General features: G+C 37.6%; 1 protein-coding gene across 1 annotated transcript; it reads right to left on the bottom strand.

Annotated features, from left to right (window-relative positions):
* Positions 1-1,904: 1,904 nt before the first annotated feature.
* drd4b (dopamine receptor D4b) lies at positions 1,905-13,684 on the bottom strand. The gene is made up of 4 exons (XM_073836881.1): positions 13,174-13,684; positions 12,166-12,278; positions 10,419-11,014; positions 1,905-2,925 (listed from the first exon to the last, which is right to left on the bottom strand). Exons 1-4 carry the CDS (start codon positions 13,414-13,416, stop codon positions 2,723-2,725), a joined length of 1,155 nt encoding a protein of 384 aa, XP_073692982.1. The 5' UTR covers positions 13,417-13,684; the 3' UTR covers positions 1,905-2,722.
* Between the last annotated feature and the right edge of the window lie 3,170 nt (positions 13,685-16,854).

Raw genomic sequence — 16,854 nt, 5'->3', positions numbered from 1 at the left:
CGAACTGGATCTCCCCTATACTCCGGGCTCTATGGCCCTCCTCTGTGACGCTCCCTCTACGAGCAGAGCTGTCTAATTGTGTTTTACTCCAGCAAACTCCTCATGCTTGATAGCAACAACTACACTGGGCTACTTTCGCCCTTCCCAACGGGGGCTGGAGATATCATCTTAGGCTACTTTCGCCTTTTAAATACGGGCTACTTTCGCCCTCTACCCCGGGCTACTTTCGCCCTTTTCGCCACGGGCTACTTTCGTCCGTTGGCAAGTGAGACCCTCGTTTCACTCGGGCCACTTTGGCCCTTCAGACAAGCTGACACTATCTGCTCTGGGCTACTTCCGCCCATATATTCAGGTGGGCTAAGGCCCCCTCGTCTACCAGGGGCTACTGTCACCCCCTTTTAACACGGGCTACTGTCGCCCTCTACCTCGGGCTACTTCCGCCCTATTTCCAGCACGGCTGAGGCCGCAGTGTCATGCTTGGCAGCATTTATACTCTGGGCTACTTTCGCCCCTTACTCTGGGCTACTTTCGCCCTTTTCCACGGGCTACTTTCGCCCGCTTGCGAGTGAGGCTGAGGCCCTCGCATCACTCGGGCTACTTCCGCCCTGCTGATATCCATTCACGGCTGAGGCCGCTTTATGCTTGAGAGCAACTATACTCAGGGCTACTTTCGCCCCTTTTTTTGACGGGAGAGGCTGAGGCCTTCGCTCCATTCGGGCTACTTTCGCCCTTCTTCTAAGACGGCTAGGGCCGCACATTACTCAGGGCTACTTTCGCCCTTCTTTCATGGGCTACTTTCGCCCTTCTCTCTCCACCCGCTCCACACAGAGCAGGGCTTGGAATTCTGGCGGCGTGGGCATATCGTTCCCAAAGCGGAGTGACGCAGCTCGACGTTCCCGAAGGGGAACGCCTCGGGTTTCGTATGAAACCCTAGTTCCTCTAGGGAACGAGACGCTGCGTCGCTTACCACAATTCTGGCATCCCTGCAGCGCTCCTGGTGGCAGAAGCTGCCGGCTGCATTCACCGCATGTGCTTTATAGCTTCCTGGCTCCTGACGTCACCCCGTCCGTGACGTCATACGTAACTCTCTATTGGACTGATTTCACACGTGATTCAGAGCGTGGGCACGCTGGAGGCGTTCCCAAAGCGGAGTGACGCAGCGTCTCGTTCCCTAGAGGAACTAGGGTTTCATACGAAACCCGAGGCGTTTTTATGCATCTTTCCAAATGGTCTTTCTTAATAATGTGCTTGTTGGCACGTTTCACCGATAAACGCGGCTAAATGCAGCTAAACGCCGAAGTAAACATTACAGATCCTAATCCCTCAGCAGAGAGGGGCGGGGCGAGCAGAGCTTGGTGGCATTTAAAGGGGCCATGTCTTAAAATGAGCTGAAATTTTGCTGAGTTGATTTTGACAAGGTAAAAGGGTGTTTTTTACACTACTATTGGGAATTTTTAACCAAAGAATATTAGAGACTTTTCATTAAGACCCTAAATAATCATATGAACTTGTGGAAAATGGGCATCCGATGACCCCTTTAAGAACCTTTTTTGAAACCTTATTTTTATGACTGAAGGGTGACATTTGAACACACCTGAAGATATTAACAGTGTGACCATCAACTGAGATAGATGCATTTTTGATTAGGAAAAAAAGAGCTCCATTATTTTTTAATGAGATATAAAACTGATGGATATGCACATAGCTGATTTAAAGTTTTCTGTCTACATGTTATATATTATTGTCTTAATACATAACATGTAATGTGTACATGTACATTCATTCAATAAAAGTACCTTTTTTTTGCAAGAATCAGATGAACAAGGGTAACAATAGATGAGAAGGACAGATGTTCACCAAGGACTTGGTTGTTCTTAATTCTCTAAGAAATTCTAGTGTCAGGCTTATGGGAGAAGCTGCACTTGATCATGCAGAGATTTTATTTATAATTCAATAAGAGGGGAGAAAAAAGAGACAAGTGGGAATTCTGCCCAGGTGTTTGATCCTTTCTTCACTGCACACAGCTGATGTGCTCAAAGAATAAAGCTAGAACCAAGTATGGTAAAATCCTTGGGGCTTTTCAGGAACTTCATTAGACCCTTTCTCATAATGTTTTTAGCCATCACAGAGAAGCTTCAACTCACTGTAACATTAAAGAAGCCCCTTTTCAATCCTTTAGAGAATCTAGCGGCTTTATCACAAATGTCTCTTTATAGCAATATGCAAATTCTTTTTTCAGAAAAGGAAATATAAACCCAAAGCTGCACAGTATCTACTTTACCAAAATCAAATGCATCAAAATATGCAGTGCCACCTGAGGGCCTGTACTGTTACTAAATCACAAAGTTTGTACATTGTGGTCTTTTAGTTTAAAATATTCCCACAGGCAATAACAACTCATAGATCTGAAATATGCAATGCATTATGTATTTTATATCATTAATCTCATCTCAGACTGAGGCATATTTTAACAGAGCATGGCATATTTTTAAATGCTGCACAAATGTTCTAGGCACCTCTGAGAATGTTTTGTTGCACTGAATATAAAGTCCACTATATATAAAATATGGATGTAGTACATGATAGGCACAAAGAAATAAAGTATTGACAGAATTATTACAAAACAAAACAACAGAAGTAAACAGCTGCAATTCAATTTACAACTACAAATGTCTTTAGCATAAATTATGGCAATTATGTCTTATAGACCATTTGGTGGATGTCAACAGCAGCGGGGAAGAAATCCTTTGAAGAACTTTCTGAATTCAGTGTTGAAGACAGTGTAGATAATTGGGTTCAGAGCGCTGTTCACGTAACCCAGCCATGTCACTGTGCTCATCAAGTCTGGAGAGATGTGACAGGATTCACACAGGGCTCGTGTAGTGTGAACTACAAAAAAAGGAGTCCAGCAGAAGAGGAAGACACCTGCAGGAAGATCACACATCATGTCTCATATTTGTCATTATTGAATTGAGGCACAATTTGGTAAATTTTCAGAGCATTTTCTTATTAATTATTATGCAACCCTTACATAAAAGTGTACAAAATATGTGCTTTGTTAATTAAAATAATTCCAGTTCCTCAGCTTGTAAAAACAAGCAACATTTTTATTTACATTAAAGGAATAATGTACCCAAAAATAATGTAAATGAGTTAATCAGAAGTGATTTGAAGAAAGTTAGCAATGCATCACTTGCTCACAATTGGATCCTCTGCAGTAAAGGAGGGCCGTCAGAATCAGAGTCCAAACAGCTGATAAAAACATTACAATAATTCATAATCCATCCATTACAATTTTGTGAAGTGTAAAGCTGCATGTTTATAAGAAAGAAAATCCATCATTAATGGATTACTCCACTTCCAAAACTCATTACTCACCCCCGTGTCATCCAAGATGTTCATCTTTCTTTCTTCAGTCGCAAAAACATTCCAGGATTTTTTTCCATATAGTGGACTTCAATGGTGCTCAACAGAAGGTTAAAGGTTAAAAATGCAGTTTCAGTGTAGCTTCAAAGGGCTCTACACAATCCCAGCCAAGGAATAAGGGTCTAATGTAGCAAAACGATTGGTTATTTTCTAAAAAAAAATAAAAAATAAAAAAATAAATTACAATTTATATACTTTTTAAAGTATATAAAACTCCCATCTAATTTTCTTCTCCAACTTCAAAATTGTTGTAGATCGCTGCAGAAGTACCGACCCAGTGTTTACAAAGTGAACGTGCAAAGAAGGTCAAACACTCTTTACAAAAAAGGTAAAACAGCGATGTAGGACAATTTTGAAGTTGGAGGAGAAAATGAGATGGCAGTTTTTCCAACATACCCTAACTATCTTGAACCGGAGTGCATAGAGTAAGCATGGTATCGCAGAGCTAGGCAAGACAAGCATTTGCAGTTAAAAAGTGTAAAAAATATACACTTTATAAGGAAATGACCAATCGTTTCACTAGATACACACTTATTTCTCAGCTGGGGTTGTTTAGAGCCCTTTGAAGCTGCAGTGAAACTGCAATTTAAACCTTAAATCGGTTGAGCACCATTGAAGTCAACTATATGGAGAAAAAGCCTGTAATGTCTTCCTCAAAAACCTTAATTTCCTTGCGACATTAATATCTTAGATGACATGCAGGTGAGTAAATTATCAGGAAATTTTTATTCTCCAAGTGGAGTAATTCTTTAACGCGTTACAACCTTAAACTGTTGCTTCTGGCCGAAGTATTAGTAATTCGTAACACTTCCTCCATTGAAGAAGTTCACCCATGCTGTTCTCTCACATCAAATTCCAACAACATATTTATTTAGAACTTTTTTGCACTGTTTTAGCTATAAACTGTGCTTGATCTGTGCATATTTCTTTCCAGATTCAGGCGAGATCAAATCAAGAGACTTTTTTACTGGAGAAAGCAATATTGTGGATAGAGGATTCATAATTTAGTTAAAAACATAATGATGCATTTCATTGATTACAAGCATAGCTTTTCGCTTCATAATATGTTCATTGATAGACTGGAGTCATGTGGATTACTTGTGGATTATTGTGGTGTTTTTATCAAACGTCAAATTGACCAAATCTGTAAAGAGCAAATTGATTAAGAAACAAACGTATCTACATCCTGAATGACCCAAGGGTGAGTACATGAAATTAGTGTGAAATTTTTTTATTAAAGGGGTCCTATTATGCTTTTTCACTTTTTGAATTTTAGCCAGTGTGTGGTGCGTATTTTTGGGCATAAAAAACATCTACAAAGTTTTTTTTAAATCCATTTTCAAGAACTACAACGAACAGCTCGTTTGGACAACACAGCATTGTTTTCTGGATGTTATGATGTCACAAAGCTCATTAGAATATCATTCAAATAAATCCCTCATATAGAAATTTGAATCGTTGGCAGGTGGGGAGGGATGAGGTGGGGGATTAGCCTAAATTTAGCGACATAGCATGGACAGCCGCTTTTGGGATGCTTCAGCGAGCCGCAGGGCAGCTGCGATAAATGCTAGCATTGACTAAAGTGGCCGCGAACTCTGAGCCGCGCCATTGACGTGCAGTATAGAGGCAGAGGTAGAAAAGAAGGTAGAGGTAGAAAAACACGAGGCACCTCAGCTGATGTAAATGCAAGCATTGACTAGAGTGACGATCAATGGTTGCCGCATCGGAGCCGCACCATAGACGTGTGCATTGTGTCATCAAACCCGAAACTAATCAAGCCATTTGTGCCAGGCTGGGGAGAAAGCCATTTTTCGAACCACCAAGCCTGAGAGCATGTTCTAGTACACCCCCAAAACAAAATAAAGACTTTGTAAAAGAGCATAATAGGATCTCTTCAATATTTAAGTGTCATAACACTGTCCAGTCCTGAAAAGACATGAGATAATCTGTTTACAGACTTTACATAAAATCCACCCAAATGAGTTCCACATGAAACAGAAGTTATACTACTGAAAGAACAATTTATATTACTTTACTGATTTAAAAAACTCACTTTTGTGTATAGCTAATGAAGTGCTTTCAACAAAACTAAAAGCAGAACCTGCATCTTCTTTTTCACAGAATGCCTAGTTCATAACTGTAAATGTGTTTGTTGTTACAAATTCAATGGCTTTGAAAATTATTTTCTGTGATAGATGACAGCATTCCATAATAATCCAAATTACTGCATTAACAGGCAGAACGTTGTGGTCCTGCTCCTTTTCTTATAAAGTAAAAAAAAAAAAGAACAGTCAAGGCTCAAAATATTCATGAATGACTTTAAGAGCTCTGGAAAGCTTTGGATAACCCAGAAACCTGCAAAATCACAGCCATTAATTCTGCGTTACGCAACGCTGGCATAAGAATGTCTTATGAAAGTGACCAAACTATGTCAAATCAAATGTTATGAATAACACGTGAGACAAAGCTACACATATAAATCAACCTCATTTATATTATAGATATTAATGTGCTCCTTCAGTGGCCTCAGCTCTGCTGAATTATTTAAGTATAGTAATGGTATTTCTATAAATATCCAGTAATGGACTTGCAATAAGTTTCAGATCATCTGCATAACTTCAATAAGATGTTTCTGTGATGCAAGAAATGTTTACATCTTGAGAACCATTATCCCACAACTTTAGGCCCTATGAATCTCCAAGGGCAGCTGATTTTTTTCTTTTCTTTTTTGTTTCATTACACGTTCTGTACACAATAAAAATTGAAAATGTCTTGTTGCTACCTTAAGGAGTAATTGAACCTATACTGAACCTATAGTCATGTATAGTCATATTAAATAACATTTTTGACTTGAATCAAACTAATAAATTGTTGCCACATAAAGCACTTTTAGGTTACCTGACAAACCATTTCACAGTGTCTGGATATGTGATATACTGTCTGGTGACTAATAGGATGCTAACTTCATGATGCAAATTTTATATATATGAGAAAGTGGGGTAAGGTTTGCCAGTTTTCCTTAAAGGGATAGTTCACACAAAAATTCCTTTTTAGGCTCATTGGAAATATGTGCCTCTATAGTTCTGCAAAGAGCAAAAAAAAAGTACCTATTTGTACAAATCACTGCAGTTTCCAGTTGAAATGAACACTAGAGGCTGTAAAACCCTGACAACTTTTATTCATTTTCACACAAAGTATGATTTACAAGTACAGAGTTTTGATTAATAAAGCCTAATTTTCACATAATTACTTACAGATTATTATGTTACGACTTCAAAACAATTTTAACATCCTGCGCGATTTCAAAACTGATTTTTTGGACATTGTCATCACATATATAGCTTCATATGCGGTAACTCAAATGTACGGCGTTGCACTTGAGAGGTGAAGAGCTCGGGTACAAACCCGTGAAACTACGGTTTGACTCAAATCTGCATAAAGAAGTTAAAATAGCACGGCTGCATCAACAAAAGCATTTTAATGTCACTTTTGCCTTAGTTAAGACTATCGGGTAGGTTTAGGGTTGGGTTTGGTGAAGGGGATATTTCCAACAAGATAGAGTATTAACCTTTAGCGACACTCCCTTTATATTTGAATTCTGGGCAGTCGCAATACGTACCTCAAGCAGCGTAATAAAAACGCAGCTATGCATGCCTGTAAGAACATAATAAAAACGTGCCACAGTCACATACTAAACGTGTGTTTTAGCACCACTCACTGGACATTTCACTTTGAAACAGCCTTGAAATGTGCAGTAAGATACGTAATTAGGGTGTTGCAGAAATGTATATAGAGGCATGTATTTTTTTATGAGCCTGGGTTGAAAACTTATATTATTATTTACTCCCTCTCAAGGTGTTTCAATCTTGAACACAAATTAAGATATTTTGAAATATATATATTTTTTGTCCATACAATGAAAGTAAATTGGATCTAATGTTGTACGGACATTTTTCAAAATGTCTTTTGTGTTTTGCAGAAAAAAAGAAAGCCATATGGATTTTGATTAACATGAGGTTAAGTCAATCATTGCAGAATTTTATATTTGGGTGAACTATCACTTTAAGTTTTCCTCTAAGGAAGTAAAAATAAAAAAGATAAAGCTAATGAAAATTACAGTTCAGGATGTCTGCTATGAACATAGATTACAAAAGCATAATATAATATATGAGCAATATCACAAAAGTAGACGTGAGATATGGCTGCGTATTGGCACAGCTGTGATTCGGTTGTATAGGTAATCACCTCATGCCGATATACTGCCAAATCTCACGTCTGCCAGTGTAATATTGAGTTTATACAACAGTTCAATGCCACAAATGTGTAAATACATAAAAAACAACAATGGAGTGTCTTTAAAAACCCTCTTTTATGCACTACATCACTTCCGCCATAAATTCAAATCTTAGTTTGACAGCATGAGCCCAAGCCTCCGTTACTAATTCGAAAACGTCACTGTAGAACTAGTAACATAGGAATGTTGTGTTGTTTCATTAAAAGATTACTGTATTAAAAGGTCACTGTATTATGTGTAGTGAGTATTATGAGAGAGAGATGGACTGGGCAAATGTGATCATCTTAATCTGATATAGAAGTCATTCTTTAGTTCAGTCTCATATTAACAATAAAACCTTAGTTTGAATGTCCACTCACGAAAGCGCTATCTTTGTTGTAACATTAATATCCTTTCATCTGTTAAGGGTAATTGCTGAGGAAAGCTCTGGTCAGTGCATTTGTTAGCTGCATCAATTTGTTGTTGAAAGTAAAAATAATTTATTTCTCAATATAAAAGTCATTGCTGACTCGTAAAAACAGTCTCTTGTTGCCGTTTAATGGCAGAATAATGTAACTAAAATCATCATCATGAACATGCACTGTTTCTCAATAATAAACACAATTATTAAATACTACTATTATTTATATAAAATATTATTGAATAATAATATTTGGAAAAAATAATAGATTAATGAGACCAAAGATTGCCTGTTAGATTAACCTAAAGCGAATTATATCTCATGTTTAAAGGATAACTATTGCCAAAATGCAACCTGGGCTGTTTTTTTTACTGTAAACGAGACAAACATATATCTAAAAGCATAATTACGACAAACAAGCCGTTTTTGAGATTGACCGTGATTTAGTTTTGTTTTCAGTGGCCGGTGAATGGGAATACTAGGGGCATAAATTCGAGCACATCAAAAACAATATTTTTATAACACTAAGAAGGCTCGACACACCATGAAACTTTGCTCGAAGTATCGCCTGCGTCTCTACACATCAGCCATCTTGCCAGTCAAGAAATGTCGATCTCCGAATGCGAATGAATGGACTCCATAGGACGAAATATTAGGCTTATATGAGGCTCTTTTTACAACTAGAAGGTTAATATTGTTTTTCACTTGCGACAAAACAACCAATTAGCCGTGCATTTATATGGAAATATGCTTTAGGAGCTATCCATACTCGCATTCGGAGATCGACACCTCTTGACTGGCAAGACGGCCGCGAGCGGAAACTCAAACAGTGAAAGTGAGTTGTTCAAAAACCTTCTTTTTAGTAAACTCTGTGTACACAAACAATGTTCTCAATGCTCGAGTTCATGTGTAGAGACCCAGGCGATACTTCGAGCAAAGTTTCATGGTGTGTCAATCCTTCTTAGTGTTGTAAAAATAGCGATTTTGATGCGCTCAAATTTATGCCCCTAGGATTCCCATTCACCGGCCATTGACCACAAAACGAAATTACGGTCAATCTCAAAAACGGCTCGTTTGTCGTAATTATGCTTTTAGATATATGTTTGTCTCGTTTACAGTAAAAAAAAAAACAGCCCAGGTTGCATTTTGGCAATAGTTATCCTTTAACCACTATAGAGACATGAAAGCCAGAGGTAAATTCCAGAAGATCTGGCCGAAGTGAGGCTGCTCTCAGCAGGTTCATGAGTGCTAAAAGGTCACTCACGCCTTTCAAATACTCACAAATTTTCAAATACTTGCATATTTTAATTATAAACAAGTGCATTTTTGCCTAAAAACCTCTTAAAACTTTATTCTGTGACACAAAAACAGTAATTTTTTAAAATTGTAATCGATATGGGTGTCCATCATGACACTTACTGTAAGAAGTGCCACAAGCGGAGTGCAGGGTTGCCAGGTTTTCACAACAAAACCCGCCCAATTGCTACTTAAAACTAAAGGTTCTAGTGGGTAAAATACACATTTTGTAGTGGGGTTCCTCTGGTAAAATTAGCATTCCATGGGCTAAATATTATGTTTATTGGGGTCACTTCAACCCGCGGACATGAAAAACAATCCACGGCAACCGTATGAAAGAAGCCCAATTCTGAGGGCAAAACCACAGACTTGGCAACACTGGCGGAGTGATACAATTACAAATGGTGAAACGGCTGTTGGAGTTCTGACTCTTATTAACCAGTCAGATTCGAGGACCAGAAAGAACTGTTGTATATGATATAATATAATATGAGGTCATAGAAACATTGTAGAAATAAAAATAGAATTTTCTCTGTGGATCAGCTATGATTTAATATATATATTTTCCGCAACAATAAAACATAATAATAATAATGAAAAATACAAGTCAAATCCTTGCTATTATGTCTCTGTGTTAATGAATGGTGGCCTAGAAATTAGGTTAAGGCATCAGGTGAACCATGACATCATAATTGGATAGAGGGATTTGCCTGTAGTTTGTTTTATCTGTGTGTTCCAGGGAAATTCAACTTCTGTGGCAATTTCATTTGAAGCTTTGAAACATATAACTAGCTACACACAATAATTAAACTGATTTGTTGATAAAGGCTCAGGAGCATTTATTAAGTTGTACTTTTATGCCTTTTTTCATTCTGCTTTTTGAAGTCATTAAATGAGTTATATATTTAGTACATTCTACTCCAGTGAGATTAAAACAGACAAACAAATAATCACCAGCACATATGCAGCCAAGATTTTAAGAAATCTGTAGTATACACTTACCCACAACAACAGGTAAAACCCTCATGGCTTTTCTCTCCCTTCCATTGATCTTAGCCCTCTTCCTTCTCTGAGCTGGCTGACCATATTGAATGTCAGGGTAGGCCACAGTCTGAATGGGGCTGTTTTTATACTCAGGTGGGAAGGGGCAGACGGGCTGTGTGAAGTCATCAAGCTCCTCAAGACTGGACTGGGCCAAGTCCCTTTCAATGACCCGGGGCAGAGATGCAGGCAGAGCCCCCAAGGGTGGGAGCGCGGCAGCCACCGCAGCATGCTGTAAACTGCGACAGGCCTGGATACTGTTTCTCAGTTTGGATTTGCGTGATTCTTCCCACTTACGCAAGCCGTGGAACATCCCAAAGTACAGTAGGAGCATGATGGGACATGGAATAAAAAAGGAACAGACGGACGAATATACTATATAATTGTTGTCTTCGAGTTTGCATTCTCTGGGGTCTCTTTGTGGAACATTGTTTATTCCGAAGATGACAGGAGACGCCACAGCCAGTGCCAACAGCCATGTGGCAGAAAGCAAGAGAATCTGCCGATGGTCTACATGCTTTCTGTTGTAGTTAAGTGGTATGGACACTGCTATAAACCTGTCAACAAGATGCATATTGAAATTTTACAATCAGGACAAACAGAAATAAAAACTTTGTAAACACTATGATCACAACGAAGCCAAAGTTTAGACTCAAATGGCTCTCAAGAGGTTTCACTTTAGGACCCATATGAGTAAACAAATGTGTCCTTTAAATTAAACAGGAAACAACAAGAGTAAGCAAAATTATTAACATGGAATAATTTACTGCACAAAATACATTATGGTTACCAGAAACCATATTTGTGACCCTGGGCCACAAAACCAGTCATTAACAGCACAGGTATATTTGTAGCAATAGCCAGCAATACATTGTATGGGTCAAAATTATAATTATTTTCTTTTATGCCAAAAATCATTAGGATATTAAGTAAAAAATCATGTTCTAATAAGATATTTTGTAAATTTCACACCATAAATATAAAAAAAAATAATTTATGATTTGTAATATGCATTTCTAAGAACTTAATTTGGACAATTTTAAAGGCGATTTTCTCGATATTTAGATATTTTTGCACCTTCAGATTCTAGATTTTTAAATGGACCCTTATAACTGGTTTTGTGGTCCAGGGTCATATTTATACTTCATACTTATAATTTATACTGAACCCATATTTAATTTAGTCTGTGTCATATTTTCTTTCCCTTTTTGCATAGTTTCATTCATGGTCTTTAATGATAAGGGCATGTTACACGGTCCATGTTTAACATCTGCCTAATTTAGCTATCTTCTAAGTGTACAATGAATTTGTGCCAATGGACACTGGACACTTATTTGCATTTAGTATTCTTATTTTCCTCTATGCTAGCAGACCTTTGGCCCATTTTTGGGTCACGACTCAACCACTAACTTACCGAGTATTGCTCATCTTGACTTACTTTAATAAAGACACTCAAAGCACACTGTGTCCAGTTGGAAAAACTGATTTCCTGGAACATGGTCTAACGCACAATAAGAATTCACTTCAAAACCAGCACGACCTGCTTCTGCAACCCTGATTAGGTCAAAATAATATGCTAAAACTGATTATGCAGTTCGCATTCTTTCTCAAGAAAATGCCTGAGGGCTCCCAAAGCATTTTTTTTTCTTTCCTCGGGAAACGTAATGCTACATAACATATTATATTTGACTGAAACTGAAATACAAACCTGTCCACACTGATTGCACAAAGGTTGAATATAGATGCCGTACAGAGCATTACATCCATGGTCATTAGTCCATCGCAAAGAGCCACATCTAAGGACCAGACACCACCTTGAAACTGTGAAGACAGATTGTGTCAAAAGTGTTTTTAAAAGTATTTAGAAGAAATTGCACACCTCTTTACTTCTTATTGAAGAGCATATTTGACCCTGGACCACAAAACCAGTCGTAAGTAGCATGGGAATTTGTAGCAATAGCCAACGATACATTGTGTAAGATCGTGTTCCATGAAGATATTTTGTATATTTATATATCAAAATTTAATTTTTGATTAGTAATATGCATTGCTAAGAACTTCATTTGGACAACTTTAAAGGCTATTTTTTTTTTTGCACCCTCAGATTCCAGATTTTCAAATAGTTGTATCTCAGCCAAATAGTGTCCCAACAAATCATACATCAATGGAAAGCTTATTTATTCAGCTTTCAGGTGGTGTATACATCTCATTTAAAAAAAAGTGTCCAGAGTCACATATTCTTCATAACTACAATTCAAACTGGTAACCAACTTTTTTGGAGACAGATTCAGACTGTCCTTGATTCTCTAAATGAGTCAAACTAACCCAATAAGCCTAATGAAGCAACACAATGTACTTGAGTATAACAAGATAATTGGCCTAAAAAGCTCAAGAAATCTCATCTTTTTATCTCAGTGCTCATTCATACCGATACATTTACATTTTTTTTTTTTTTAGATATAGTGGACCTATAGGGTATGCATTATATAAATGCTCTGCTGGTACAATGTTTTCAAGTGTTAACACAACAATGTACAGATATGATGCTAAATGGTTATGTACAAATAGCCTACAATTTACATGGTAGAGTACTCTACTCTACGTCAAATAATGGTACTAAATTGGTAGCATTCCAAAGAAAATGTTATTAGCACATATATTAACTTTTTATTATATGTCTCAAACATACAGTACTTGCTCTTAATACATCACTTACCTCTGCATAGACAAACAGGGGTAAAACCAAAACAGCCAACAGCAGATCTGCCACAGCCAAACTCACTATGAAATAGTTTGTCGTTGTCTTCAGGGCTTTTTCCTTGTAAACACTAAGGCACACAAGCACATTTCCACAGATGATCACTATAATGAGCAAAACTCCAAATATGAGAGCAGGAAAATTGTAAGTAAAGAGCTCGGGCTGAAATGTGCTGTTCACGCTCGAGATATTCACAGACATTGTTCTTGATCCGAGCAAGAACGGCTCCTTCGGGGAAACTTTTCATAAATGTTTTATGTTGTCCTGTCCAATGTGGTCCATCGCTGCTCATCTTGTGTTAGTCAGAAGACAAGCCATCTATATCAGCTGCACGGCGCCAGATAGAGGCATTGAGCAGGTCAGTCCATCTGCTGTGTCTCCTTAAATAACAGTCCGATAATCTGGGAAAGTCGCGAGCTGCATTTCGATTAACGGGAGCTGCTGTCAAAATAAAACTTTTCGACGCTGAAAAAAAGATAGTAGCCACTCCAGCCGCGTAACCAATGGAGAGGCACTTGCAGGCGGGCGGTCGGGCGGTCAGTGACGCTGCTAAGTGCGCTCATTTATTATGACTGACCGCAGAGCTGTTTAGCCACACTGTACCATATGAGTACACGTCAGTAATCATCCTGGCCATTTTTTATAACAAAAACATCTCTAAAGACCTACCTGTTATTTTATTTTATTTTATTTTATTTTATTTTATTTTATTTTATTTATTTTATTTTTAGATCACAAAGTATGTCACTTTCTGTACATGCCTACCCTAAAGTATTAACAAGCAAACAACTCGTATTGCTGAAGTTAAAAATATTCCTAATTATGAAAGACAAAATTTATTCACTTATGAAATAGCAAAAATCTACGAAAGGCTATGTTTTGGCCAACTAAAATAAAATGAATAAACTTAAAACTTGAATAATAATGGTGTTGAATGTGCACTTCTATTTTAAATCTTAAAAGAACATTAAAAAGCATACTTGCAGATACACTTGAAGTCACAAGTTTACATACTACACATTGCAAAATGTTAATTATTTTACCAAAACAAGAGGGTTCATACAAAATGCATGTTATTTTATATTTAGTACTGACCGGAATAAGATATTTCACATAAAATATGTTTACATATAGTCCACAAGAGAAAATAATACTTGAATTTTAAAAAATGACCCCGTTCAAATGTTTACATACACTTGATTCTTAATATTGTGCTGATACCTGAATGATTTTTTTGTTTGTTTGTTTGTTTGTTTGTTTGTTTGTTTAATGATAGTTGTTCATGAGTCCCCCAGTTAAACTGCCTGCTGTTCTTCAGAAAAATCATTCAGGTCCCACAGTTTCTTTACATTTACATTTATTCATTTAGCAGATGCTTTTATCCAAAGCGACTTACAATTGGGGAATACAACAAGCAATTTATCCTAAGAAGGCAGATCAACATAGGAATTGCTCAAAATACCATATATCAGGCATTGTTAGATTAGTACAGGCTAGAAAGGGAAGATAAAAAAAGAGAGGAGGACAAAGGTTTTTTTTTTTTCATTATTGACTGTCGAAAGAGATGGGTTTTCACCAGTCACTTGAAAACTGTCAAGGAGTCTGCATTCCAGATGGGGTGGGAAGATTGTTCCACCAGGCAGGAACGGTGAACGAAAATGTTCTGGAAAGTGATTTCATGCCTCTCTGTGGTGGTACAATGAGGCGTCTTTCACTAGAGGATCTCAGACTTCTAGAGGGAATGTAGATTCGTAGTAGTGAAAGGAGGTAAATCTTTAGTTTTTCAGCATTTTTGTGTATTTGAACCCTTTCCAACAATGACAGTATGATTTTGAGATCCATTCATGTTTTCACACTGAGAACAACTGAAGGGCTCATATGCAACTATTACAGAGGGCTCAATCGCTCACTGATGCTTCAAAAGTAAACACAATGCATTAGGAGCCAGGGTGTACACTTTTGAACAGATGAAGATGTGTAAATTTGTCTTATTTTGCCTAAATATCTTTATATATATTTTTTTATTATTATTTAGTACTGCCTTTCAGAAGCTACAGAAGATACTTACATGTTCCCAGAAGACAAAATAAGTTAAATTTACCCTGATCTTAAAATTTAGAAAGTTTTCATCACCCACTCTTAATGCATCGTGTTTCCTTCTGGAGCATCAGTGAGTGTTTGAACCTTCTGTAATAGTTGCATATGAGTTGTTCTCATTGGGAAACATGGATCTCAAAATCATAATATGTGTAATATGTTACTTTCTTTAAAAACAAATTATGAGCTCTGAAAGATTTTCAGAATTTTTACAACTTTACAACTGGGGAAAAGCTGACTACACTTTGAAGGATAGCACCAGTCTTAAAGAGACCATAGCTCAATTCTGGCTCATGGAAATTGATAAATGTCAGCTACTGGGGAGGTTTAAGGTATGGTGCTTCCAGAATGGCATTATATTACAATGGCCATTTCTGCTATACGACTTCCCCATGACTCAGGTGGAGGCAATGGAAAGACTGTGCAGTAGGTTTCTGCGAAGATGGCTGGGTGTTCTTAGTTTGTTTCACGAGTTCGCCCTTACATCTAATCTGCTTGAGCGAGCATTAAGCATATTTTGGCGTGCTGTCCGGGGGAAGGGTTCCGGGCCGGAATACAGGCCGGAACCAGAGAACTCCCCCTGCTAGTGTAGGATCGAAACAGATTAGAAGTGGGGAGTAGGGGTGGAGGAGGGATGCCAAGAAACTATCGCTGGATGGAGGTAAGACGGCTGGTAATATATAGAGGATGCGCTGATTGAATGATTGGTTAAACAGGTTGCACCTGTGCCGAATGGGTTGATTATCTGATCGTGCTCCTCCTGAACCTTGTTTAATCAAACATCATTTATTAATATGTAATATGTTACTTTCTTTTAAAACAAATTATGAGCTCTAAAAGATTTTCAGAATTTGTACAACTTTTTTGCTTTAGACCATCCACAAATGTTAAATCTTAAAAAAAAAAGTTAAGGTTACTACTGCATTTTTGGATATTGGATATCAGCACAAATCCAATATCATGCATTCATAATAAGCATTCAGAATTTACAGTCTCTCACTTCGCCAATATGAATCAATGATTTTAATGACATTACCCTGCACTTCAGCTTCTCACCAGATTTTCTGTCCAATCAAATGCTCTGTAAAATCCGAAATGTCCTGCCCCCTACACTATAAGCTGCGGCTGAAATCTGTGTCTTGTTCACATAATTAGTGTTTTATGTATGGTGAATGGCACGTAGTGCACTATATAGAGGATAGGGGATGATTCAGGCAGTGTATGCTTTCCAATGGGGCGAAGTCTGGTTTTGCGTTATGTCATGCGAACCTCCACAGAATGCGCAGTCTTCTCTTTAAGTATTATTTTAATTATTTCTGAAATACTTCTTTCTGTACACTTTTTTGTTAACCCCGGGTAAGCCAGGGGTACTACATGTAAGATATTAATTAGAGTTGGCATTGTAATCACGTGTAAGATGAAAGTACAGTACAATCAAAATGGTTTTAGTTTGAAGTGTTTTGAGCCCTTTTGAGCTTTTTCCTCCAGGGAAAGTAGACTCCAAGCTTACACTCATTGTCTGAATACTGGGACTGTAAAGAA

This window comes from Garra rufa, chromosome 3 (assembly GCF_049309525.1).
Source record: "Garra rufa chromosome 3, GarRuf1.0, whole genome shotgun sequence".
NCBI classification, from domain to species: Eukaryota; Metazoa; Chordata; class Actinopteri; order Cypriniformes; family Cyprinidae; genus Garra; species Garra rufa.
The sequence above is the reverse complement of the archived record's forward strand: the minus strand, read 5'-3'. Positions and strand labels throughout refer to the sequence as shown.